Below are 26,746 nucleotides of genomic sequence, written 5' to 3' on the forward strand. Positions count from 1 at the left end.
GAGGAGTCTCCTCCGTACGGTCGTCTCCTCAATTCCTTAAAAACCAGCAATTCGTTTTTCCCCATCTACATATTGGCGACCACAGTGGGAGATCATTCTCTCGGCTGCAATCTAACGATTTCACAAGATGGTTGATCTCAGGTCAGGTTCAGTTACAAATTCTAACACAAACCGTGCTAGCACTAGCAACAACAACAATCAGAATATCCCGGAGACAATTCCGACCTCCAACACTGATGGTGGTGACACTACTCCTCCTCACGCTGAAGTTCATCCACTGTCCGGACGACACCCTGAAGAATTCAGAGGAGATCCACCGCCTACCATTGCTGATCTTATCAAAGCGCAGGAGACTCTTGCAAAGAACCAGACTGACATGGCTTCCACACAGAAGGAGCTGTGTAATTATCTCAAAACTCTTACTGACAAGATGTTGGAGAAGACTCAAGAGAAGGGAAAGGAGAAGGATAAATCCTCAGACGACGGTCCTGAAGTAATTCCAATCCATACAGTAGAAGACGACGAAGTCCACAAAACTGCCGCAGACAACTCATCAATGAAGGGATCATTGAATTTCATCACTCGCGAGGATCTGGAGCACCTCTTGGAGAACCGTGGAAAAGACAAAACATCGCATGACCATCGTCATCAACCTCCTTATCCTGCTGCTACGCAGAGGATTCCACTCCCCAAAGGTTAAGTTTCTCCAACCTTCACCTTATATGATGGAACTGGCAATGCTCGGGAACGTGTCTCTCGTTTTCTCGAAGCCCTGGGAGAACATGAACATAATCATGTCGTTCGTCTCAAGGAATTCTCAAAATCTCTAAAAGGCAGAGCATACACCTGGTATAACAACATTGCATCAGGGACTATCAACAATTGGGGAGAAATGGTTAACGCATTCTACAGGAAATACTTCTTCGTGTCAGAACAAGTCACCCTCTCCGATATTGGAAGAATGTTTCAGAGGGTCAGTGAAAATCCCAATGATTATGTGAAAAGATTCAGAGTCCAAGCCCTGGATTGTCATGACCCAAACGTCACGGAGCAACAACTGGTGGACTTCTCCATCAATGGCATGCTCCCGGTCTATACGGCCTTGCTAGAAAACCTTCGATTCCAGAATTTCTCAGAGCTTCACGAAGCTGCGAAGAGGTCGGAAACCACTGCACCCGCTCTTTTGAAAAGAGAAAAGTCTACAAAGACTGAAGATTCAAAAGACACTCGAGGAAGCAGGCGTTTGATCAACAATAAGTACAACCTGCAACCTTCAACAAATGCTGTCGCGGAAGGGAGTAAGCGAAAAGAATAACCACAACACAAACAGACTTCCTCCACCCCTTCAAAGACACACAAGAAGGAGGATTCGAAAATACCTCCTCAGCATACGGAAGATCCAGAAGCACCTGAGTTTCCCTGTTCAATGGAAGAAGTTAATGAACTACTCGATGCCTGGATTCAAGACGGCGCAATCAAATTGCCTTATGTCAAGAAGGAACCAACTGAAGAGGCTATGGAAAATCCTCGGTATTGTCGCTTCCATAGATACGTTAGCCATCCCACGAGTGATTGCAAAAATTTTAAGCGCATATTCAAAGAAAAGGTCGAATCAGGAGAGCTCAACCTGGGGACTGAGTGGGTGCACAAAAAACCCCTCCGAGTTAGAATTTTACCATCTTTGAACCTCATGTCAAGGAAACGGTCCAATCTCTGATCGAACATGTCTGCGAGTTGTTGTATCTTTCAAAAGCTCAAAGGAAAGACATGTTTGCTGCGCTGAACCATATCGTGTATGGAAAACGCCTGCTAATCCAAGAAACCACCACCGAACCGTCAGCCACCGGCAAAGAAATGTATGACTGGGGACTGCTCACCACAGTACACATTAAAGAAAATGAGTTCAATAAGGCGTTCGTCGATGTTGGTACCGCTGTCAACATCATCCCTTTGAAAACACTCAGAGATGCTGGTATTACTCGACAGGAAGCCACCCACGCTCCCATAGCAATCAGGGACCACGAAGGAATCTCCAGAGACGCATACGGATTCATCACTCTCAAAGTTACGGAAAGAATGATCTGCACGGAGGCCAAGTTTTTCATAATCCGGGAAGACCCTGGATACGACATGGTCCTTGGCAGAACTTGGATTCATGGTGGAAGGACAACGATGCCTTCAACACATCCTTTCATCGACAAGGATTCTGAGTCGGAAGACGAAGCAGAGGACACACCACCATTTGAGCATCTGGAAGAAGTAAAAACTATGATGGGACTTACGCAGGAACTTGAAGATAATCCGCACACCTTTGTCAGAAGGTTTCAAGCTCAGGTAAGTCTTATTCCTCCTCATGCTCCAATATTACCAATATTCATATATGCTACTATGGTCCAGGGACTTCTCCCCATGAACAATTTAGAAGTCATCAAAATCTACGAGTGGGTAACCCCACCTCAAAAATATTACACTCAATGGTTGGGTTCAAAACTTCTTCAAATCGGTCACTTCATCGAGAGGTTTATTGCTGAAGACCTGGCTAAGCATGATCAACACTATGCTGGATACTCTCTTCCGCGCGAGTGTCCATATGTACCACAATCGTGGAGGAATTCCGAATCAGCGGAAGATATTCAAGGCACGATCCACCAAGCCTAACAAGTTTCATGAAGGGGACCTGGTTATCAACGCAGTTCAGCGCGGTCTTCATTCTACAAGGAACTCCAATTGGGAAGGACCATTCATGGTCTCTAAGTCCGTGGACAGGGGATACTACAAATTGACCAACACAGATGGCAGAACCCTACCAGTAATTCACGAAAATTGGCTCAAGGCATTTATCTGAAATTATTGGACATTTAAGGTATTGGGCGTTTGAAGCACTCATGGCGTTGGGATTTAACATTTAGGATTTTCTTTCATTTGTATTTCAATTCCTCCAAAACATTTGCAATACTTGCAATCAGTAGAATTCAACAATTTATCAAAATTCAGTTAATATTTCGTAAACCTCACATCTCTCATAAGTTCATAAGTTCAAGAGATCAGTAAGAAAAGGCTTTCGCTCATCAGCATCCTTCAAGATTTGCAAAGCCGCCCTCTCTTTGTTCAACTCCTCGGTCAGCTTGGAAATCTTGTCCTCCTTCTCCTTCAAAGCATCATTGGGAAAGGGTATGTTCTTTTCACATGAATCCTTGATAACGTTTATTTGCTTACGAAGCCATTTCACGTTGAGGCCAAGTCTTTCTGAATTCTCCAAGTCAAACTCCCAATCAAAGAGTATATCTGGAGTCACGGTATTCCTGGGTCTCGTATTCATATCACTCACGACACACAAGATAAATCCTACTTGCATGGTTAAAGCATAAGCACGCCCAGGGTTCCTGTCAACGATCATGTGGCCAAACTTCTTCCATATCGTCTCGTACAAGCGTGCATATCCAATGGGAACGTTGAATCCACCGACCATTTCATGATACATGAGTGAAGTGTTAAAGGGAGGATCGAAAGCAACCCCTGCAGTTGGATATTCATACACTATTATACGGTTCTCAGTCACTGGAGCGGCTTCCACGACCAAAGCAACAGTTCCTTCGGTATTCTCCGCTGCTGTCTCGGTTTCTTCTATCACTAAGGAAACTACCATCTGGGTTTCCATAACAGCAGTAGCGACCTTCTCATGGCCTTGAAATTAAGGGATGGTTGTCTCTTCATCAATAACTCCGGAATAGTTAAGTTATCACCGTTGACTCCAGTATCCTCAACTTCGGTATTTAGCACCTAATACGAAGATTACATGAGGTTAGAGTCACGAATCCAAAGGAGATTATGACACACAGTATACCAGCAAGACAACATCATCAAGGTTCATCATACTACATTCAAGGCATGAGCAAATAACATGAAAGTCATGAAAACACATTTTACGATGAGTCCGTCTGAAGAAACTGAACTCTGCCCTGTACTAGGAGACGAACTGGGAGAAATCTACAAGGAATCTGAGGATGGGTCATATGCCATTCTCTTCGTATGGATGTCCTCTATGACATGTAAAATTTCATGACAATCCGATGAACGAGCGAGTAGATGTGGCCAAAATATCAAGTGATGCGCAATCTGAAAAAGTTCTGGAAGTTTCCTGGAAGTTTACTATTTCTCCTTTTTCAGGCTCTGAACGTGCTCAAAACTAAAAAAGCTTCATTGATAAAGCTTGGAAATTTTCCGGGCTTGAATTTGCACATGCAGATCATCAAAATCCGACTCCGGACGAAGATTCTACAACATTTCTATTAAAAAGCTGGGTTCTGAATTTTCTGACGACGAAATTCGACTAAGTTTTCATATATTCACATGGGTTCTCATTCATTAATTCACAAGTCAGCACTTTTATACTTCTATGAAGAATATACAGGATATATACTTACTTGAGGAGTCTCCAAAGTGTCCAAGGGGTTGGAGTTGTCCACATCAACGACAAGAGGAATATCACTTCCATCCGGCTCCGAATATTGGGAATTACCTCCATTCCCATTCCCAGAGGATGATTGAGTTCCAGAATTCTCCATCTCCATGACGACATCCTCCTGTACACGTCCTTTACAATCAATATTTTCGTCTATGAAGCACCACATTTGAATATGTGATGAAATACTTAAAGTTTCTCCGTCACTCAAATCAGCGATTGTTTGTTCAGTAGTAGAAAATTGAAGACCTTCAAGACTTGATGGAGTAAAATTCTGCAATAAAATTAATAACATTGGCTTCATGATTCTAATGTTAATAGCAATGAAATTCATGGTGAGAAATATTGGGAACTCACTAAAGAACGAACTGGGGACTTCATGGTATTAGGTAACAACTTATAACTTTTGTTCCTTCCTTCTCCGTCGTGAATGAATTCTCCAATATCTGAAAAATCTGCATGGATTCGAGGTCTTACGCTACGAACGTCCTGTAAAGAATTCAATACCATGATCAGAATACAGTTACCATGGTTTCATAAAAGACATGTGGAGAATCTTACTTGAGAACATCCTGGAGATAATTTTCGTTTATCACCAGAAAGGTACTTCAGTCTTGGTCGACCAGAGATCATCTCAGCAGACGGAGGAATCTTCACTGGAAGTTGACTAACTGTCACGAATTCATGCAACCTCTCAAATTGTTGATGCCAGAATTCTATATAACCTGGGGTTACATATGCAAGTCTATCAGAACCAGGAAACCAGTAACTACTCCCTTCCACGTGAGTGTGATCTAAACGAGACGCAAGCTGATCAACTGATGGTTTCCTTCTCCGGGTAGTTGGAACGCATTTATCCATACCCATTTGTCGAGCCGCCCTATCAATGTTGTATTCTTCTACTGCCCACTTTCCATACATTACGGATAACAAGTGACCAGGAGTACAGCTCAACATGAAGGATCTCTCACCATCATTCGGCTTAGCACCAGATTTCAGAGTCGTGCTGTCTCCAGTATTGAAAATCGTTGGTTGAGAAATATAATCAGGAACCGACACCCACGGACGAAAGTTGAACTCCGATTCTTTATCTAATACATCAATGAGACGTGTTTTAGACCGAGGCTACTTTGTAGACCAACGCATGATTCGGGCATTATCTTTCTCGGCGAAGATGTGACGGGCATCAGTATTTGGTCCTTGCAGGATGTTACGTGGGATAGGCGCATAATTCTTGAAGTGACCCCACATCAAAGCTTGAAGAAACATCGTGTTAACATAACACTCAATCTTCATGAAGCCATTCGACACGCTGGAATCTAACACCAAGGAGTCTACGTTAGAATACAAGGAACCCAAGAATAAGCTACCTATTGGGAGTTTCTCATCTTGAGCCATCTTAATAGCAAAAGGGATTACGAAAGGCTTCAACAAATGTCCACTGTCTTCAAATATGTCTCTGGATAACCATAAGCATAAGAAAGCGGCAATAGGTAACATACCGGTGATGGGACTATCAGAAACTTCATCTCTTGGCCACCAACGTGTCAACCAATGGGAATAACAACCTTTACTACCAGACGCCTTGTTCACTTCTTCCATCGCAGCTGTCAGAGTGTCAAAAACCACTTTTTCCTCATCCGAAAGACCTCCATAGAAATTACCGGTAATCGGGAGATGCATCAAAGCATCCACATCTTCTAAGGTAACAGTAAATTCTCCCCATATACATATGAAGGTATGAGTGGGAACACACCAACGGGCCAGCAAAGCCACGATACTTTTCATATCATGATTAATAGACAAGTCTCCTGAAGCTTGAATAGCTCTCGTCACTTGCGCCTGGTTGAGCATAGCCCTGACATGAGGGAAACCCAACATATGCCTTCCCATCCAGAAATTTTTTCCAAAGGGCGTCGAGAAAGCTTAAACTCTATGGTCGATGCAAGGAAAAGCCTTCGTACGAGACAAAAACGTATTACCATCTTCGGGGTCACCAATTTCTTCTGAGTCACAGTCCTAGCGTTGATCATAAGACGATATACTGGGGACTTGAGATATGCTTCAGCTCCTTTTGGATCCTCTTCAAAGAATGCGTCGTCTATATTCGGAATGTTTTTCACGCCAGTGGCATCATCCTCTTCTTCACCAATGGAGGTCTCGTCCATGAGTGCATCATCCCTGGAGATGTCATCATCAGAATGCGATTCGTCCCTTGAAGTATCGTCGGCTGAGGAATTGGTCATTTTGCTAAACAACTGCAAAGTCCACATTACATTCCACTTCAGTATGCTGTCCAGAAACGAATCAAGGAAATACGGCAAAAAATGGTAACTCTTAACTCTTACCTTTTTTACTTCCACTAACAATAGTGATAGTAACGGTAGAGTTAACGCCTCAAAACCGTTCGTCTCTTCGAAAACTGCAAAAAACGAACGAAACTTTATTAATTTCGAAACTGATTTTTCATAAAATCACGGACACAATTTTCATAATGTGAACATTCACACAAATGACCTATGAAGTTTACAACAATAAAATATTTGATCATAAATATATTGTCTATCTTCGAAGGTTCCTCAAAACCCACGTTTCTGATTTTTCGAAAAAACAACAATTAATGCAACATTGCTTACATAAATTCTCAAGAATTTTATCTGATTCATGAAAATAAAATATATCATCATATTTTACACAATATATGTCACGGCTGCATATATATAAAAAAAAAATTATTTTTCCTTCATATCGTCGTTATTTGTCTTTAAAACGAAGGTTTATTTCAAAAATATTGTGAAAGCTCACATCTCATACATATGATAAAGTTTTGTATTTACATCAAAGCTCATATGCAAAATTTTATCACTGGACACAAGTTCATCATACATATTTTCCTTTGTGTCATCATTATTTGTCTTTAAAACGAAGGATTATTCCAATTTCATGAAAATTCACTTCTTTTATGATAAAACCTTGGTACACATGAAAACTCATAAAATAAGTTTTATCACTGGACCTAGGTTCATATAAAAAAAAATCTCTCCTAAATCAGGGATTATAGTTAGTTTTCAAAACTAACGATTGAACGAACATACGTTTTCAAAAAACGAGGGTTTTTCATAAAACTCACACTAATATGCACACATGTATATAACTTCATCATGATAAAATCATGAACAACTCATGATGATCATCAACATCAAAAAAAAATACACGTACTTGGTCGGCCGGACTTTGGCCGGCGGCAACGGACGGCGACTGGCGGCGGCGGCGTTGATCCCAGCGGTCTTCTCGTGCCGCTGGCGTGAAGGTGCTGAGATGATGGAGAGATGGTCGTGGGAAAAATAAAAAAAAGGATTATCCCTTTTATATGAATTTTATTTCCAAAACCTAATTTTCTAAGGATTTCCTTATTGGGCCCGACCCGTGAATCCTAACCGACCACGGACTCGTCATACAAACCAGCGGTTCAACACCAATTTATGCTCATCAAACGACGATCCAATCATGACATTGAAGCCTTCATCAAGTCTTGGTTTGCTCATGCTCTCTAAATCCGGTAATGTCTCAATTTACAACTAAGTTCAATTACTGATATTATTATTTATGGCCGGAAAATCACCATTTAATGCTGACTGAGGAACACAGCTTTCCTCAGTAAGCAGGGGACTTAATGTAGATGGTGGATTTTCGACAAAGGCTAAGTTCGTAAACTCATAATTATACGAAGCTCTGATTCAGCAATCATACGTGAGTATCGAGACATGGGTCTCTCATCGAATTCTCAACGGAGAGTACTTTCTCTCAGAGTACATGTAGATATGTAGTCTCACGACTGGACAACGGCATATCTTACTGAATACTTTCAGTGATTATTTCTATATAGCATTACGAGATGGACGACTCCTAGACAGCTTGCTCTGCTAGTATAGAGCGATAACGTCTTCAGGAACAAACAACAAGTTTACCCTAACTATATAAAGGATATGACTTATCGACAAGCTCATATCGGGATAATTAATGCTCCTAGATAGCTTGCTCTGCTAGTATAGAGCCACAAAGTTAATTATTCCTAATTACAATTTCTCTTATTCCATGGTCGAATCCACGACTGGTCTCATAAATGGTAATAGATAAATCTTAATTACTCTGATTCTATGGTCGAATCTACAATCCCATGGAATGGTAATGCTCACTTTATTATTCTGAATTCCTAGTCGAATCCTCAGCTGATCCTATGAATTAATAATAAATATCTTATTACTCAGTTTTGTGAATTATTCTCCACTGAATTCCACTATTAATAATAAATAATCAACAACCGGGCGTCTGAGCTACCTCTAAGTAAGCCCCGATTCAAATGGTGAAGGTGTATTCAACGACGATACACTAACAGTCACCGCACGAACGAGTATTTCAAAAATACAACGAAACGATGAATAGGGAAGAAAATAATAAATAACTAAAAATATTGACCAGGGTGCTGGGAGCACAGACACACGACCGACCGACCGTGTCGTGGTCAATCCCACGCCAGTTTTATATTTTTAATGCATTTTTATTATTTTCCATGATTTGATGAAAATTCTTTCATTTTATCAAATCTCCTTCATCTCGAAGAAACTCCTCGGTTTCATGGTACTTCCATAAATCCATAAAAATAATATAAAATTAAGGAAAGGAGTGTGGGGCGTGACCATTTGCCAACCGGCCATGCCTTGGTCCCAATCGGACCCACACCCCACGGTTCCTTATTATTATTATTATTATTATTATTATTTCTCTAATTTCATGAAAAAACTCCTTGATTTCATGGTATTTTGCACAAATCATCAAATAATAATAATAATAAAATAAAATAAATTATGAAAACTTGTGGGACCGGGCCTTGGCCGGCCGGCCATGCCCTAGCCGGTCCGACACGCCCCTTTGTTTTATTATTTTATTATTAGTTTTCCTTGAATTCATCAAATTCCTTGATTTCATGGTATTTCTCTCAAATTAGGAAAAAATTCCCTCAAATCATCAAAAATACCTAAAAAATATTAAAAAATTATGAAAAACTCGTGGGACCGGTCCATAACCGGCCGGCCATGCCTACATGGTCCCATACGCCCTTATTTTATTATTTTAATATTTTTTACTTCCCTGAACTCATTAAAACTCCTTGAATTCATGGAAGCTCACTAAATTCATCAAATTTCTCAAAATTCATGAATTTTTCATAAAATCATCAAAATATTATAAAATTAAGGAAAAGGCACCACAGGACCGTGGTCACGACCGGCCGACCATGCTTTAACCACGGCGGTCCCACGCCTCCTCATTCCTTATTTTATAATTATTTTTCATCATCTCATGGTGTTTTCCTCAATTTCGTCGAAACCCTAATTTTGGCATATTTTCTCGAATGGATGCTCAATTGCACGCCATAAAATATCAAAATTCTCAAGACTGAGACGCGGATGCCTTAGGGACACGTGCATGCTATCTTTACCGACCAGGATTGGCTCTTTGGCTCACGGAAGCCGGTCCCATCAATTTTCACAGTTTTGACCTAATTTGCACAATTTCTCGTATTAGGTCCAAAACTCTCCCAAACACTTTGGATTTTCATGAAGTGATCGTCAAGCGGTCACGGGACAACCCAGGGCCGGTTTCATGACTCCATGGTCGGTCCCTTGCTCACTTCATCGTAAGAACTATACCTCTGTCTCATGACATGTTCAACTCATGAGTTTCAGAACATCATGTTCTACTCAGCAACTACATGGACTCATCGTCCCATCAAACCACGAAGTCATCAATTGACTAACAAACCACGAGATGTCAATCGTGTTACTTGGGGGGATATCACTTAGGGTTTTGGTCTGGCGGTCTACGGCACGTGTGTTCAAACACACGACGGAATGTGAGCAAGTCGTGCAATCAGTTGAAGGAATTCACGAGGTAGTGGGTGGAAAATCGACCAAGTCTCCACACGTTGAGCAACTGGTTTCAAACACGATCTCCACTTCCCCACTCCTTGATTCCATAAACTGTCACACTTCATGGAATCATGGTGTCTACAATTCCAGCAATATAAATAAGTCTCTGAATCATGATTGAATCATCAGCATCAACAATATCATCAATCTCACGTCTCATCGACAACACGATATCATCAACTCATCAATTGAGAAACTACTCTCAATTGAGCAATTTCAATCATTCATAGCTTATCATATTCAAAATTCACACACCCACGATCTTCAATTGCCATTGATTCCACACATTTCCCAGCTTCCCTTCTATAGATCAACCCATCCTCTCTTGTGATCGAATTTACTCTGGAACGGTCATTGTCTTGATTTAGGCCGGAGTACTACAGATTAATCTCTCGAATCTAAAGCATCCCCTTTGCAGCGGTGCATCAGTGTGAGGTTTAAAATTTCGCTCGGTTCGAGGAGTCTCCTCCGTACAGTCGTCTCCTCAATTCCTTAAAAACCAGCAAATCGTTTTTCCCCATCTACACTTACGTAGGCATGTTGGATGATTCAATAAATGCGCTAGTGACGTCATGTCAGATGTAAGGTCTTACGATTTTAACCCTAAGATAAAAACCACCATCAACATTAAGTCCCCTGCTTAGCTTGGAACAGGAGCATTGTTGCGAGGTAAGCATAAGATGGTGACAGACAAGGACAAAATCGAAACGGAAAGTCATGGAAAGATGGTCAGGAAGACCCGGCTAACCTTTTTCGAGTGGTAAGGAAAATATCTGATTCTTGTGTTGGAGGCCTTGCGTAAATTATACTCGTGCTATTACTGGCTAGACCTGAAATGGTAGAGGCGGTTGTTGGCTGAGATGAAGAATGTTAGCGTCATCTTGGAATGGGATCCGCAGGTATTACGCGTCTTGGAATGGAGCCGCTAGCATTGGTCGGCTTGCGATGGAGACATTAGCGTTGGTCGGCTTGCAATGAATATGTTAGCGTAAGCTTGGCGTGGGCACTGGCTCTGGGTGTGTATGGACATTGGCTGGGCGTGGACGTCGGCTGGGCGTGGACGTCGGCTGGGCGTGGACGTTGGCTTGGTGCTGGATGTTGGCTTTGCATGGCGCAGACTGTTTTGCGCTGTGAAGCGCTTGCTATCCTGGTTGCTTCCTTCCATGTGTGGCTCAGATATGGAATCTTTTCCTTTTCAAATTCCGAAAGTGTTATTCCCATAAAAGGGGGCATTACTCCGTCTCCTCATGTTACGTTGCCGGTTTTACTTCCAAATCTCGGTGCTGGCAGCAGAGAAGCAATAACGCGGGCAAGTGTGTCTCAAACACGTACTTCCACGTTTTCTCGTCAAAACCTAATTATCTCGCATGGCCAGCTATGAGACTTTTCCTTATATTTGCTGGTAGAATAGGTTTTAATTAAGACCTGATGTCACGCCTTAATTCACGACTAGTAGAAAGCTTTCTTTTTCGGGACTTCACCGTTCTGCTGGATATAAGAGATGATCTTAAATCCTTCATTCGCATAGGTTGTCCTAAAATCGTGCCCATCCTCTTTACAGGTATCGCCTCGTGTTTTCTCCAGGTTTCCATTTTGTCTTTTTTCTTATGTAGGTTGCTGGTGTAGACAGGGTGAAAACGTACCCCCCTCTCTGGTTTTGTAGCGCATAATGGGATCTTCCAGTGGCAGTTTTACCTCTAACTCTTCGAAGAGTAACTTTGGAATCAGCGAAAAACAGTTTTCTTCTCATGAGGAGGCATTAGATAGAATTGAATCTCTGTTCCGTGAAGCTGACGGAATTATTCTAGACATACCTTTTATATATCTAGGCGAAGTGCGAGTGCATGTTCATACCTTCTTCGTTTCAGTGAACATGTAGGAGGAATGGGAAGGTGACGAAGCATCCCAGTGCATTGAGAGGCTTCAGTGCAACAAAGCTTCTTCACGGCCCAGTGCTAGGGAAAAATGGTTCGTTCCTCGATTAAAAAGACGGAAGACGGAGTTTTTTAAACTTTTAGGGGAAGGCCAACGTAACTTCCCTGTCCAAGACGACATCATAATCCTCGATTTTGATGCGGATAAATCGTAAAATCCTCCTCGAAAGGTTGCTGAGAAGACCTTCGAGGAAGATGACGTTTCGTTTGATGAAACTGAAACAACTTTCGGAGTAGATGCCGAAACCGTTGTCGGTGACATTGGGGGAGCCATGGTGGAATATGATGGGTCGGTTATTGAATCGGACGTCGGGAAGGAGACGGATGTTGTTGCTGATGAGACGGTTTCAGGGTGGGATGTTGAGGTTACTACTGCTGATGCGGCTTTCGGATAGAACCTTTGCTTCCCAAGAGATTGTTGGGGAAAGTGCTTGAAAGATATCTAACCGAGGCATTGGCAACTCGCGCATCAACTTTTGATGACTAGATTCTCTTTTTTATTGTTTTTATTTGTTGCATAGTCGTCCTGATGCTTTTGCAGACTCATCTTTACCTTCTTTGTATTCGTGGCAAAATTAGAGTTTCGTCAATTAGTATCTCGCTTGCGGTTTCTCATCTTTGAATAAAACTTCTTATTTGAAAGACCCAAATCTTCCATTAAAATAGGTTTTTCGACTTTCCTTGTCCTTACATTATTCCCTTCAGAACTTTGAATAATTGAATAAGGTATTTCTGGCACGTTTCGACTTTTCTAGTTGTGACCTGATGGTTAATGGTTTCTCAATGATTCAGGATTTATTTGGTATGTGTTTTTTTTTCTTCTTTTTTGAGATTCAGAAGACTCATTTGGAAGGAAAGGTATGCTTTAAATAAACAACGAAACCCTAATGAAGAATGCAAGCGGTGCATTCATCTCGGGGGGGGGGGGGATACAAATATTGAGTGGAAATAGAAATTGATGAAGGAAATACTAAAGGAAGAGTGCTGGAAGAGAAATTAGTACAAATTTTTAGGTATTGAAAAGCTTGAGCCATCGAGAGTGAACTATCACGCCCTCGAGCTTGTCTGTGTTGATGAGCTTGCAGTAACCACCCAAAAGGACGTCTACCACCATATACGGCTCGTCTTCTTTTTCTTTGGGTAAATCGGTTCGAACAACTTTCTTCACCGTCATATTTTCGACTTGAAACGAGGTCGCTTTGACCACCATATCTCCGATTTGAAACGAGTTCGGGTGTTGTGTAAACGCTTGAATCTTGGTTTCATCAGTTTTGACTGCAGCTTCCAAATTCTTGGCGAAGCGCTTAAATGGCGCAGCGCCTCAGTCACATCTCTTGACAGCGTCTGTTCTGGTAATCGTACTGAGTCCCCATGACGGGATAAGGGAAGAAATGACTGGTTGTAGAGAAGATCGTTCAACCATACTTACTTGCGTTTGGAACCTATGAGTTAGTGCCAACGGGCTTTCTCCGGGTGATCGAGTTCCGCTGGTAAGTCGTTGGTACGGCAGCAGGTCGGACGACTTGTTGGAGATTGTTTTGGGTGTCGACATCGGCAAAGGGGATGTTCCCAGTTTCGTTTTGTTGCCGAGTACCCACGAGCGCCCCAAGATCATGTCGTAATTTAGTTCTTTGACAATGTGGAACTTTATATGCGTTATAGCGTCTCCCACCTTGATCTCGAGGTTAACGTAGCTGTACGCATTCAAGGCTTCCCATTCCGGGTTCTTGATTACGAACGGGGAATGGGTAACCTCTTGCTTTGAAATTAACGAAGATTTCAGAGCCTTGAAAACGATGTTGAAGTCAGAGGCCGCGTTGACTAGTGTGTTACCGAATTCAATGCCTCTTAAATAGGACATGGTCAGCAGTCTCCATTTGTGTTTTTCAGTACCGCTTCCCGAGATAGCTTGGGCTATTGGCGCGACTTCCGTAATAGGAAAAAGACGTTTGCCCGACACGAAACGATTGAGAGCCGCGAAGATATCTCGACGCTGCGTCTTGGAAAAGTAGAGAATTTCGCATATATGCTGCATCATGGATTGTACAGTCGCGTGCACGGAGTCCCCATACACCCCGCAATTCCTCACCGGAAGTGGATCTTTATGCACTCCCTCGTTCCCAAATTAAAGTTCTCCTGCTTCTACCTTTTCCTTGAAGATATGCTTTAGTCTATTGCAGTCACTAGTTGGGTGATGAACAAATCTGTGATAGTGGAAGTATTTGGGGTTTTCCATCTCGGCCTCGGTCGGTGGGCGCCTAGGAGATGGTATTCTGATAACATCATCTTGAATCCATGCCTCAAATAGTTCGATCACCTCCTCGATGGGAAATGGAAAATCCAAAACATTTCCTTCATCTTCGTGATGAGGCATGGGAGTTTTAGCGGCGGCCCTCCGTGGCGGAACCGCTCGTCGTGCTGGCGCCGCGCGTTTAGGCTGCTGGTCCGTGGCTGGGGCCTTCATTTTTCCTCCCTCGTCTAATATGCTCACATAGGAGGGACCGACGTTTTACTTCTTGTTGACGAGACATCTACTCCCGCGAGTTTCGCGCACGTATTCGGCTCTGGTTGGTCTAACTCTTTCTAACAATGCTGGTATCGTCGTGGTTGATCGCTTGGCAACTTCATGGAGTTCGGAGAATGTATGGAAATGTAGGTTCTCTAGCAAGGCACGGTAAATGGGAGCCATACCGTTGATGCAGTAATTCAACAATTGCTGCTCGGTTACGTTTGGGTCATGACAGTCTAGGGCTTGAACCCTGAATCTCTTTACAAAATCATTTGGATGTTCGTTGGCTCGCTGGTACATCCTTCCTAGGTCCGAGAAGGTAACTTTCTCATACACGAAGAAATACTTCTTGTAAAACGCGGTAACCATGCCACCCCAGTTGGGGATGCTGTTTGGGTGATGTTGTTATACCACGTGTATGCTCTTCCGGTAGGCGATTTCGAAAACTCCCTCAGACGAAGAACATGATTGTATTCGTGTTCGCTTAGGGACTCCAGGAATCGAGAGATATGCTCACGTGCATTTCCGGTGCCGTCGTATAGGGTGAATTGAGGAGAGGAGTATCCTCTTGGAAGAGGAATTCTTTGTATTCAGGTGGGTAAGGGGGTTGATGCTGATGCATGTCGATTTCATCACTTTGACTCGATTCTGAAAAAGTTGCTCCAAATCCTCTCGTGTGACAAAATTGCACGGTCAATTTCTCTCAAATGGGGTTCTGTCATGAATCTCTTCGTCCGCGGAGATGCGCTCTGCTGAGGTGCCGGCGCCAGGGGTGTTTGAGGCGTTTCCCATTGGCTCTGGATGGCGTGACTCCTGCGGTAGCCGTTCTGTAAGGGTTTTGAGAAAGACGAGTACTTCTTTATGAGTCGAGACCATGTCCGTCTAAGCTCTAGCAAGAACCTCCTGTCGTTCCATTAAATCATCGATGGTGATATAGGGTCGGCTCCCTCTGGATCCCCGGGTTTCTCGTCCCGTTGGTGGGGTCACTGGAGTTCTAGTGGCGGTTGGAGGCGCCATGCTTGAAGAAGTATTAGGGGTGGCAGCGGCAGCTCTGGCTCGGGTGACTGGCGGTGTAACGCTCGAAGGAGCGCTTTCGGTGCTGCCAGGATTAGCAGGTTGCACAGAAACATTAGATATGGCAGCGGCTCTGGCCCTGGTGATTGGTGGTGTAACACCTGAAGGAGTGCTTTCGGTGCTGCTGGGATCAGTAGGTGGTGTAGTGATGTCGCTGGAAGTAGCGTTAACACCAGGGACAGATTCTGCGTTGGTGTTCTCGGAGTTTGCAGCTGACCCGGATCTGAGTTCCACCATGTTGAAGTTGGAATTGAAAGGTGATACTGGAAATTGGAAATCGATATTGCAACCGAGAGACTAATCTCCCATTATGGTCGCCAATTGTTTGAGGGTGAAAACAGTTTCTGCTGGTTTCTGTAATTTCGTGTGTTGTGGGTGAGAAACGAGCTTAAACCCTAAAAAATGTACTGCAAGGGAGTAATTTAGATTCGAGATATCAATCTGTACAGATCCGGCCTAAACCAAGAAATGGTCGTTCCAGACTTGCTTCGGTCACAAAGTGAAGGAGAAGGGTTGGTTTTGGGGAGGGAAGCGAAGAGAGTGTTGAGACCAGAATAGTTGATTCCGGAAGAGCAGTTGTTTGACTTGTATCATAAAGTGAAAGCTAACAGATGGGAAATCTAACAGATGGGAAAGCTAACAAGTGATTTCTGAGTGTTGTATGCTCCTGACCAAAACTTGTTGTTCGGTGGAAATGGGTAAGACCTATTTATACAAGTCGAAGTGAAACGTACTATGGTCTCGTAAGAAATAGAAACGGATGAGTAAATGGGAGGAGGTGGTAACCGGTAATGCATGAAATTGATGTTCCATAATGAAGAAAAATGTTTAACATTACTCCCTGTATTTACTAACCGCCTCATTCTTATGAAACTGTCTTGTAACGGGCGTAGTGTACGCCGCATGATGTAAACCTCCAAACCAATACCCTAATGAGAATCCCCCAGTTTGTGACATGTATTGATGTCTCGAGTGTTTTCGTGGAAAACATGTAGCATGTTGCTGCTGTTTTTCAAGTGGAGCTCGGGAGACTTGCCAACTCGGTGGTGACCCTCGACGGTCGACATTTTGCATCTTGAGAGGAAGGGTAGTCGTTGATTATTGCATCTCTTTGTTTGGTGGCATGTGGCATGAAAGCATGGCCGGCATGGCTTTAACATGGTTAGGCGTGGCCAAGTTAGGATTTTTGGCATAGGTTAGGCGCGACCAAGAACTAGGATTTTGGTATAGTTTGAGCGCGGCCAAAATTAGGGCTTCGCGTTGGGTCAAAGGTTGCCACGCGTTAGATGGTGACTTTGTACGGCTAATATCTTCATCTTAGATGGAAAGGTGGTCGTTGATTGTTGCAACCCCTCATTTTGGAAGCCAACGACGTGAAGGAAAGGCTGGCATGGTTGACATACTTTGGCACGGAGATGTGGCTGGCACGACATGCCATTGGCACATGTGGCATGGTTGGCATGCCTTGGCGCGGAGATACGGTGCGACATGCCATTAGTACATGCAGCATGATTGGCATGCGTTGGTGCGGAGATGTGGCTGGAACGGAATGCCATTGGCACATGTGGTATGGTTGGCATGCCTTGGCGCGGTGATGTGGCACGGCATGCCATTGGCACATGCGGCATGGTTGGCATGCCTTGGCGCGGAAAGGTTGCACGACATGCCATAGGCGCATGTCGTGCGGCTGGCATGGTTGACATGCCTTGGGTGGCAAACTTGGATGGCCGAGATATGCATCTCAGATGGAAGGGTAGCCGTTGATTATTGCAACCCTTCGTTTTGGCATCCAGCATCGTGCACGTCTTTGGCATGTGTTAGGCGCGGCCAAATTATGGTTTGCATAAACCATGACGTTTGTCCTTGGGCTGGAAGTTGTCATGCGTTGGGTGGCGAACTTGGACGGCTGAGATACGCAATCAGATAGAAGGGTAACCGTTGATTATTGTACCCTTTGTTTTGGCAGCCAGCGTCGTGCATGGCTTTGGCATGTGTTAGGCGCGGCCAAATTAGGGTTTGCATAAACCATGACGTTTGGCCTTGGGATGGAAGTTGCCATGCGTTGGGTGGCGAACTTGGACGGCTGAGATACGTATCTCATATAAAAGGGTAGCCGTTGATTATTGCACCCTTCGTTTTGGAAGCCAGCGTCATGCATGGCTTTGTCATGTGCTAGGCGCGGCCAAATTAGGGTTTGCATAAACCGTGACGTTTGGCCTTGGGCTGGAAGTTTCCATATGTTGGGTGGCGAACTTGGACGGCCGAGATATGCATCTCAGATAAAAGGGTAGCCGTTGATTATTGCAACCCTTCGTTTTGGCAACCAGCGTCTTGCACGGCTTTGGCATGTGTTAGGCGCGGCCAAATTAGGGTTTGCATAAACCGTGACGTTTGGCTTTGGGCTGGAAGTTTCCATGCGCTGGGTGGCGAACTTGAACGACTGAGATATGCATCTCAGATGGAAGGATAGTCGTTGATTATTGCAACCCTTCGTTTTGGCAGCCAGCGTCGTGCACGGCTTTGGCATGTGTTGGGAGCGGCCAAATTAGGGTCTGCATAAACCGTGACGTTTGGCCTTGGGCTGGAAGTTGCCATGCGTTGGGTGGAGAACTTGGACGGCTGAGATATGCATCTCAGATGGAAGGGTAGTCGTTGATTATTGCAACCCTTCGTTTTGGTAGCCAGCGGCGTGGTTTAGGGCCGGCATGGTATGGCATGGAGGCGCGGATGGCATGGTTTACCATTGGCACGGCGGTGCGGCCGGCATGGTTGGCATGACTTGGCGCGGAGATGTGGCTGGCATGGTTTGTCATTGGCACGGTGGTGCGGATGGCATGCCTTGGCGCGGAGACGTGGCTGACATGGTTTGCCATTGGCACGGTGGTGCGGCTGGCATGGTTGGCATACCTTGGCTCGAAGACGTGGCTGGAATGGTTTGCCATTGGCACGATGGTGCGGCTGGCATGGTTGGCATGCCTTGGCGCGACGACATGGCTGGCATGGTGGTGCGGCTGGCATGGTTGGCATGTCTTGGCGCAGAGACGTGGCTGACATGGTTTGCCATTGGCACGGTGGTGCGGCTGGCATGCCTTGGCGCGGAGACGTGGATGGCATGGTTTGCCATTGGCACGGTGGTGCGGATGGCATGGTTGGCATGCCTTGGCGCGGAGACGTGGATGACATGGTTTGCCATTGGCACGGTGGCGTGAGAATTAGGGTTTGGTATGAAGGTGATGTCGGTCAATAATAAGGGTTTTTCCGTGGAACATGACACATGCATAAAAAAAAGGTACCCTGGTAATTCTTACGTAGGCATGTTGGATGATTCAATAAATGCGCTAGTGACGTCATGTCATATGTAAGGTTTTACGATTTTAACCCTAAGCTAAAAACCACCATCAACACCAATCTAAAAGGAAATTCACTAGAAAAATTTAAAAACTTTGTTTAGTACTTCCTGATGCTACTATTGCGTCATTTTTGCACAATTTATCCATGTCCAAATGAAACACATGAATATAAGAGGGACAAGTACCTTAATATGAAGTTATAAGTACTTGACATAGTCAACGATATCATCCACGAGTAAAGGATCATCACTGATCACCTTGACAGTAGACAACATCCTTATCCATCCAGGCATAAACTGCTAGAGTGTCCTGTCAGTGCAGCTGGTGAATCCAACTGTAATCAACTTCCTAATGTGTTCCCATGCACAAAACAACACAAAACTAGTACAGATGCATATGCATATCCCATCAAATTAGCATGTGTAACTAGTAGATACACATCCATTTAGCATGTGTAACTAGTAGATACACATCCATTTAGCTTGTGTACCTAGAAGTTACACATTTAATTAAGTTTCTCAAAGTGAAGGACAAAAACACTTACATAAACACTTAAGCAAAAGAAAAAATTAAGCAGAAAAAGGAGGAGCAGATAAAACTAGAACCCTAAGATCCCAACAGGACTTGTCAACCTTCATACCTACATTTTGCATAATCCCCATGTTAGAAACATAGCTCTAAGCGCCAACAACTTCAGTCTCGACTTCTACCGGTGTTTCCTCGGCATGCCTGTCAACCTTCACACCCACATCTTCTGCATAATTGCCATGAACCTTCAAGAGCAAAGAACAAAAAATGTTACAAACTCAACTATTAGCAGAACACACTAAAATCACATTACGAACAAGACCAATATAATGACATATAATATGTGGATTGAGAATTACATACCTCCATCAGCTTTTCAAGATCAAACTTGAGAGCCTTCAAGATCTTCCCTTTACGAATGAAAACATTTTGCAGGGGGTAGATGACCGAATCTTCCTTCTCAATATCTTTTCCAATCAACTTGGGGATGAGTTCGGCAACCAACTCTTTCAAATCATAAGACGATGCTTGGTTAACCAGAGGTGATGTTACAAAACTGCTCCATAGAGACGATGCAAATAAAACATTTTTAATTTGTGCACAAAAACATGTATCGGTTAACATTTTTAGTACATGTGATATTTCCACAGAAATAAAATGGATACACCAGAAGAAGAACAAGCAAGGGCCAATCAGTTCAAAGGAAGAGAGTAAAGTGAAGCCGAAACCCTTACATGAAGAATTTGGCTTGATTCTGCATATGTGGTCCTCTTGACTTGATTTTTACGCCTATGAGTGAAGCCAATACATAATATCCTCAGAATGAAGTTGTCTGTTGTCTTCACATCAACATGAGCCTCAATCAAAATCTGCCACTTATGGACAAGTGACCTTAATTTGTTAGTCAAAACATTCTTTACGTAGGATTCATGCTCCACTCTTTATGTAGGACAAGAGACCTTAAGTTTATAATGGTTACCCAAAAGTTAGTCAAAACATTCTTTCCTTGGACATCCTCCACTCTCAATCGCATCTTTATGTAGGACCGATCCTCATCGTTCTGTAGATCAGCAAGACACACCTCAAACATTCTATGCTTAATCCCCTCTGAAGCAATCTGCAAAAATAAAATGCAATTTAGCTTGTACATCCAGCAATGACAAATGCAATTTAGCTTCTACATCCAGAAATTACACATGGAATTTAGCTTGTGCGCGCAGCAGCAAACACACGGCAACTAACCTGCAAAAATAAATAAGAAAGAAAACAACCACTAGTAAGCAGCAAACAAACACAGTTCAATGTGGAAAGTTAAGAAGAAGAAATCAACTCAACAAAATTAAAAAGTTCAATGACCATTAGGTTTTAGAGAAAAAGAAAACTGATACAACGTTTAATACCCAGGTTGTAACTAGTTGGGACATATACGCAAACTAGTAAACTGAACTATGCATCATATCAGGTTTACTCAAGCTTTTACAGGTTCAATTCTGATGTGTAACTAGAAATTACACATACAATTATCATGTGTAACTAAAAGTTACACAACCATTTAACTCATGAACATCATTATAGGAATTTTTCTTAAGACCATTATAGCTCCTGAACTTGAAGGATCTATGAATGATGCTAAAATTGATGTAACTCATGTTTTCTTTAGCATACAGAGCTTGCTTTGAACTAAGCCATAAAGATAGTTATGTAACATAAAAAAAATAAGTAAGAAATCTTAAGCGGACAATAATCTGTAGAATTATCACATGTAGGATAGTTAACGCCTTGAACTATGTTACAATTTCAGTACACAGTTGTTTAACATATAATACTCGTTTCATATCTCATATAATCAACTAAAATATTTCTTAAATGATTAATAACGGCCACCACCACCATTAGCACCAGCAGCGAAAACTTCAAATGCTTCATCCTCTTTCTTCTCACCATCTCTTCAATTTATCAATTCTGAAAAACACCACAACTGGCTTCAAATCCTCCTCCAAACCTGCTCCAATACCACCACCTATACCACAACCACCTCCTCATCCACCTTCAGAACCTACACCTCAACCACCAAGACCACCACAGATTCGTTAATCAAACTCAACATGTGTAGGACTCAAGATAAAAATACCAACAAGTCAATAACTGAATCCATTGGAATTATGAGATTTCAAGTAGTATTATCAACAAATCCAACTTAAACAACAACATCACCAGTAACAACAACAATCTAAACGTACCTAGAATCAAAACTTGTTGATTCATCAAAAATCATATTGTTCTGTTCCGATCTGAATAGAAAAACCAAAACATAAATCAAAACCTAATCAAACTAATAATAAAATAGAATTACTAAATGAGAAAAAAATATAGAATCAAATCGAAAACCTTACCTGAAGTAGCTTCGAAACAACAAATTGGAATCAGCTGGTTGATTTGAATTCGTAGTTGTTAAACCTATTTGAATCAAATCGATTACATGATATGTCTTCGAATCAACTGAAAAATTCAGATTAAAGGACACATATCAAATTGATTGGATGGTTGAGCTGCTAAATCGATAAACTAATATATAAATCAAATGAGAAGAAAGAAAACCCTAGAAAAATCTGTGTAGGTTTGGTCTGAGATTCAATCTAAAAACTAAAAATGAATGATTGATTTTGTTCATCCGTTTGTAGTTATCAGCAGAGATCGATAAAGCTAGAATCATTCCTCTCTGTAATCGTTTTCTCCTGTTTGATATTAAAACCGTAAAATTCTTCAGAGCAGAGACGAGAGAGAATTGAGAGAAAGTGAAAATAAAAATGAATCTGTAAATGAAACCTATAGCCTATTTCATTAGGTATATATAGTAAAGGGCATTTTTGGTATTACGAATTTTCCCAAATCCTAAACTTTATTATCAAGCCCTGAAATCTAAAATTCTGGGCCTAGAAATATTAAAAAAGTGAAAATATGAAGTTGATAGGGAAGGATCCATTTAGTGGGGCTTCTATATATTAAACCCATATGGTAGGGGTTCTAGTATTTTTCACTTTGACGATATTCTCAGCAACTAATCCTGGGGACAGTGTTCCATAATGAGGTTTAGTTTCCCGTTGTCTTCGAAGAAAGATCGCCAAAAAAGTGGTATCGTGGAAATCCGGTTGATGAGGTTCTTTTTGCAAGCTTAGAATTTCTTTCACTCTAGCTTTTTCTTTTGTATTGCTCTGTCTTGGAGATTTATGCTCTTATTTAGTTTTTGACACGCCTTATGTGCCTTTAATTCAGTTACGTTTGCGGATTAAAGGAAAAACAATATGTTTGCGGATTAATTCAGTTATGTGCCTTTAACTCGTGAAATGAGTTTAGGGTTTTTTATTTTTACTACATGGAGCCAGCAGAGAGTGCCTAATTAAACGTACTAAAACAAAACCCATATATATTGTCTTGAGCAAGCAGGTTATTACATGTTAAAATTTTAGTACTTGTTCACGGTGTTGTCGTGCATGATAGTCAAACTGTGTTGTCTGCATGATAGTAAAACACATGGCATGACATATACTTCATAGCTGTCTGTCTGTCAAGTTTACGGACACTAATCACTCATGTGAGCAGCCACATCACCTCAGACTCACTTTCTATGATTTATTTACATCCGATGGTGTGTGAAAAGGTTCACCAGAACTATTCAGCTCAGCTGACAACCTTTGAACACCCTTTCAGTATTCTAGTATCGTTGAGGAGACGGGAATGAATTGTTCCATCTGCAAGACTGCATTTCCATCATATAATCATTACGGTTATTCATATACAGTGCCCGATGGAGGAACTGCATTATGTAGGAGTTGTTATGAGGAATTCACTAACATGATGAAGTTGATCAACAAAGACAGAAATGGAAAACCCGTATCCTACCCAGCCGACGCCAATTGGGTAACCACTAAGCAGCACACCTCTCTTGGGTTATATAAATGAATTATTTCATCATTTCTCTATCTTCTGAATTATTACACCATTTCTTTATCTTCCTTATATGTGAAGAATTTAGATGCGCATTTGTTTTGACGATTTTATGTTTTAGTTTTTTTTTGACATATAGCGATGTTGGATTTTTATTAGGGGACAAGGTGGATCGAAGAAGCGCTGAAAGAGAGACGAGAAGGTTGGATTGGTTTTCTAGGCGACTTAGCTGTTACATTCAGGGTGGGAATTCACTCGGATATTCAAGTGAAGCCTGGCAGTGGATTTCCTATACCTTCCCATGAATTTTTGTTGGTTAGTGTGAACACGTAAATCACGAGGGCATCTATATGTTCACAAACAATGTTCGCATTCTATACACATGGTCGCACTGAGGAGACGATTGTATTGATTTCTCGGATCAAAACCTTCGGGTTTATCATTGCCTCGTCTAATATCATCACCAGAGGCGTTCGCATAAAGGAAGGTAAAGAAAGCGAAGTGTAAAAGTAATACTCGTGGAATATGAACTGGATGTAAAGTGCTGAAATGTAAATAAGACTGGGATTTACGTGGTTCAGCACTAAGGCCTACATCCACGGGGTTGTTGTTTTCACTATGCATTTGATGATTACAGAGGTAGTCGAATGACTTTGGAGTTTACATAGGTCTGCGGATTTAAAAGGTAAACTTACACTAACTATTCTTCTCTCTCAACTTCTCTCTAAACTTCTCTCCTTTTTTCCCATCCCATCTCTCTTGGTGGAGAGGGGGTATTTATAGGGTTAGAGTGTGGGACCCGTTTCTGAGAGCCGTTGGAACCTTATTTTCTTGTGCTTTGTGTCCATCACGCAGAGGTCTTCGTTCATTTCTTGATCACGCAGAGTCATCCTCGTTCGTTCCACGGATTGATCGACACGTACACTGCTCAGAGTGTTTAATGCGGGTAGTTGAGACGCATGCTCGTGTCAGACAAGTGTCTTCTGCCCCTGTCATGTCCATGTCAGTTAACCTTCTCTTCACCGTTGATCTTGGCTTCTTTTGGGGATGAGATAAAGCAAATCTTTGGGAGTTATTTGGTGCTCCGAAGTACACAGTGCTTTTGGTACATCCTTTGACTTCTGCCCTTGGATTTGTTCGGGCGAAGATCCGACGTCGACGGGATGGGCTTCTTGGCTGTGGGCGTGTGTCATCATGTTTTGATGACTTGGTCTGCATGCTCTCCACGTGTCTTCTCACATACACGTGTTTGATGATGAAATATGTGCACACAATTTGCCCATTTTCTTCGGGCTTGAGTGTTTAGTGGGAGCATTGAAGAAAACAGACGTTACATATTCCTCCTCTCTCCTAATAACTTCTCCTAGATACTTGGGTACGTTTCTCAGTCGTGCATTAACTACTCATTTAACGGGAACGTTTCCCATTCCTCCATTAACTTTCTTCTCTTTCTTTCGAGTATATAAAGGAAAGGAGAAAAAATTAATTTCATTCTCCTTGAAAATTAATTTCATTCTCCCTGTCAGACTTCATCCTTTGTTCTTCAACCATTAAATTCTCTCTGCCCTAGCATTAATCACGCTCGTTTCTTCTTTGTTTCTGGTTTGTTCTCTCATTTGTCTTCTTTTGGGATTTTGTTTGTGGTGGTAAGGTTTCTTTTCTTTGTTTCTGTTGTTTTAAATTTTGTGTTGATTGTGTTGATTGTAAATTTCCTGCTGCTGTTGTACCTTGTTTGTGATGAACAACATCTTTCGATGCATGTATGCTAGTTTTCCCCTGTTCTTCTTCTCAAGTCGATGAGGCCAGTGTTTCAATTGTATTGATTTTTTTTTTTTAGGGTTTCTGGGCTATGCTGAGATGAACTGCTAATTTTGTGGTTTTTTGATCTTTGGTGATGCCCTCATGTTTGCTTCTAACTTGTTTTTTTGTACCTCCTCGCAGCCATGTCTGACCTTCCGCGGCTTCCTTATCAAACTCCGCCTTCCAGTCTGCCGAGATCCCCTCCGCGTAGAGAGTCTGATACATCTCCACATGGGGGAGATCTCTCTAAATTGTCGCAGATGGATCCCCGCGGTAATAGAGTTTCTTCTTCTTCTGGGACGAAGTCTTCACCTCCTAGGAAGGGGGATCCATCGAAGGTCCCTTTCGGGTCTCGATACGCTGCCAGCCGTGCTCCTTCTCGTCCTCGTGATGACTCCAGGTGTACGCAGACACCTCCTCGCGGTGACACCTTCGATATTCCCCCTCTTCATTCTATAGTTCCCGTGCAGAACCCTCTGCCGCCGCCTCCAGTACTTTCTTTCAAAGGAAAGAACTCCAAAGGTGCTGTGCCGAGAGCTGAATCATCTAAAAATCCTCCTTTCAAAAGAAAATCTTCCGAAGCTTTTTTTGGTTCATCCGATCCCGCGGAAAAAGAGGAGGCTGTCCCGGTGATACGCAGCGTTTCGGTTAGCAAGAAGAAAGTCACGTTTAAGCACATTGACCTTGAAGTTTTCAAGGAAAAGCATGAGCTCCAAGCCTTCGAGGTTCGTTTCTATGCCCCTGAGGATGATATTACTTACGAGCTCATCTCGAAGTATCAGTTTGATGAGTTTCATCTGTTGACTACGGTTGGAGCCTTCGAGGCGGGTCTTATGCTGCCGTTGTATAAGTCTGGTGATTCCTTTTATTATGATGTTGGCTGGTCGCGAAGGCTCTTCCACCAATACTCATAGTCGTTCCGTGTCGCAATTATCGGGGAACTATCTCCGTGCACTGAGGGAATGTTATCTGCGGAGTAAGGGGAGACGACGATGACATGTTACGTTCCAAATCCCGCTGAGAGGGAGTGGTATACTCCTGAAAACTTCAACAGCTCCTTTGGGGATTATGTCAATAGTAGGAACCGTAAACCGTGGAGTGTTAGTCTTCGTAACCTCGCTGCTCCTCGGGGCGAAATTCGTCTCTTAAGTGAGGTG

General features: G+C 42.6%; 1 protein-coding gene across 1 annotated transcript; it reads right to left on the bottom strand.

Annotated features, from left to right (window-relative positions):
* Nucleotides 1-19,993: 19,993 nt before the first annotated feature.
* Nucleotides 19,994-21,493, bottom strand: LOC113311565 (40S ribosomal protein S3a-like). Its single transcript, XM_026560391.1, has 5 exons — nucleotides 21,389-21,493; nucleotides 20,824-20,961; nucleotides 20,563-20,758; nucleotides 20,208-20,392; nucleotides 19,994-20,089 (listed from the first exon to the last, which is right to left on the bottom strand). The coding sequence occupies exons 1-5, from the start codon at nucleotides 21,491-21,493 to the stop codon at nucleotides 19,994-19,996; spliced, it is 720 nt and encodes a 239-aa protein (XP_026416176.1).
* Between the last annotated feature and the right edge of the window lie 5,253 nt (nucleotides 21,494-26,746).

The sequence above is a fragment of the Papaver somniferum genome, chromosome 9 (genome assembly GCF_003573695.1).
Source record: "Papaver somniferum cultivar HN1 chromosome 9, ASM357369v1, whole genome shotgun sequence".
Lineage (NCBI taxonomy): Eukaryota > Viridiplantae > Streptophyta > Magnoliopsida > Ranunculales > Papaveraceae > Papaver > Papaver somniferum.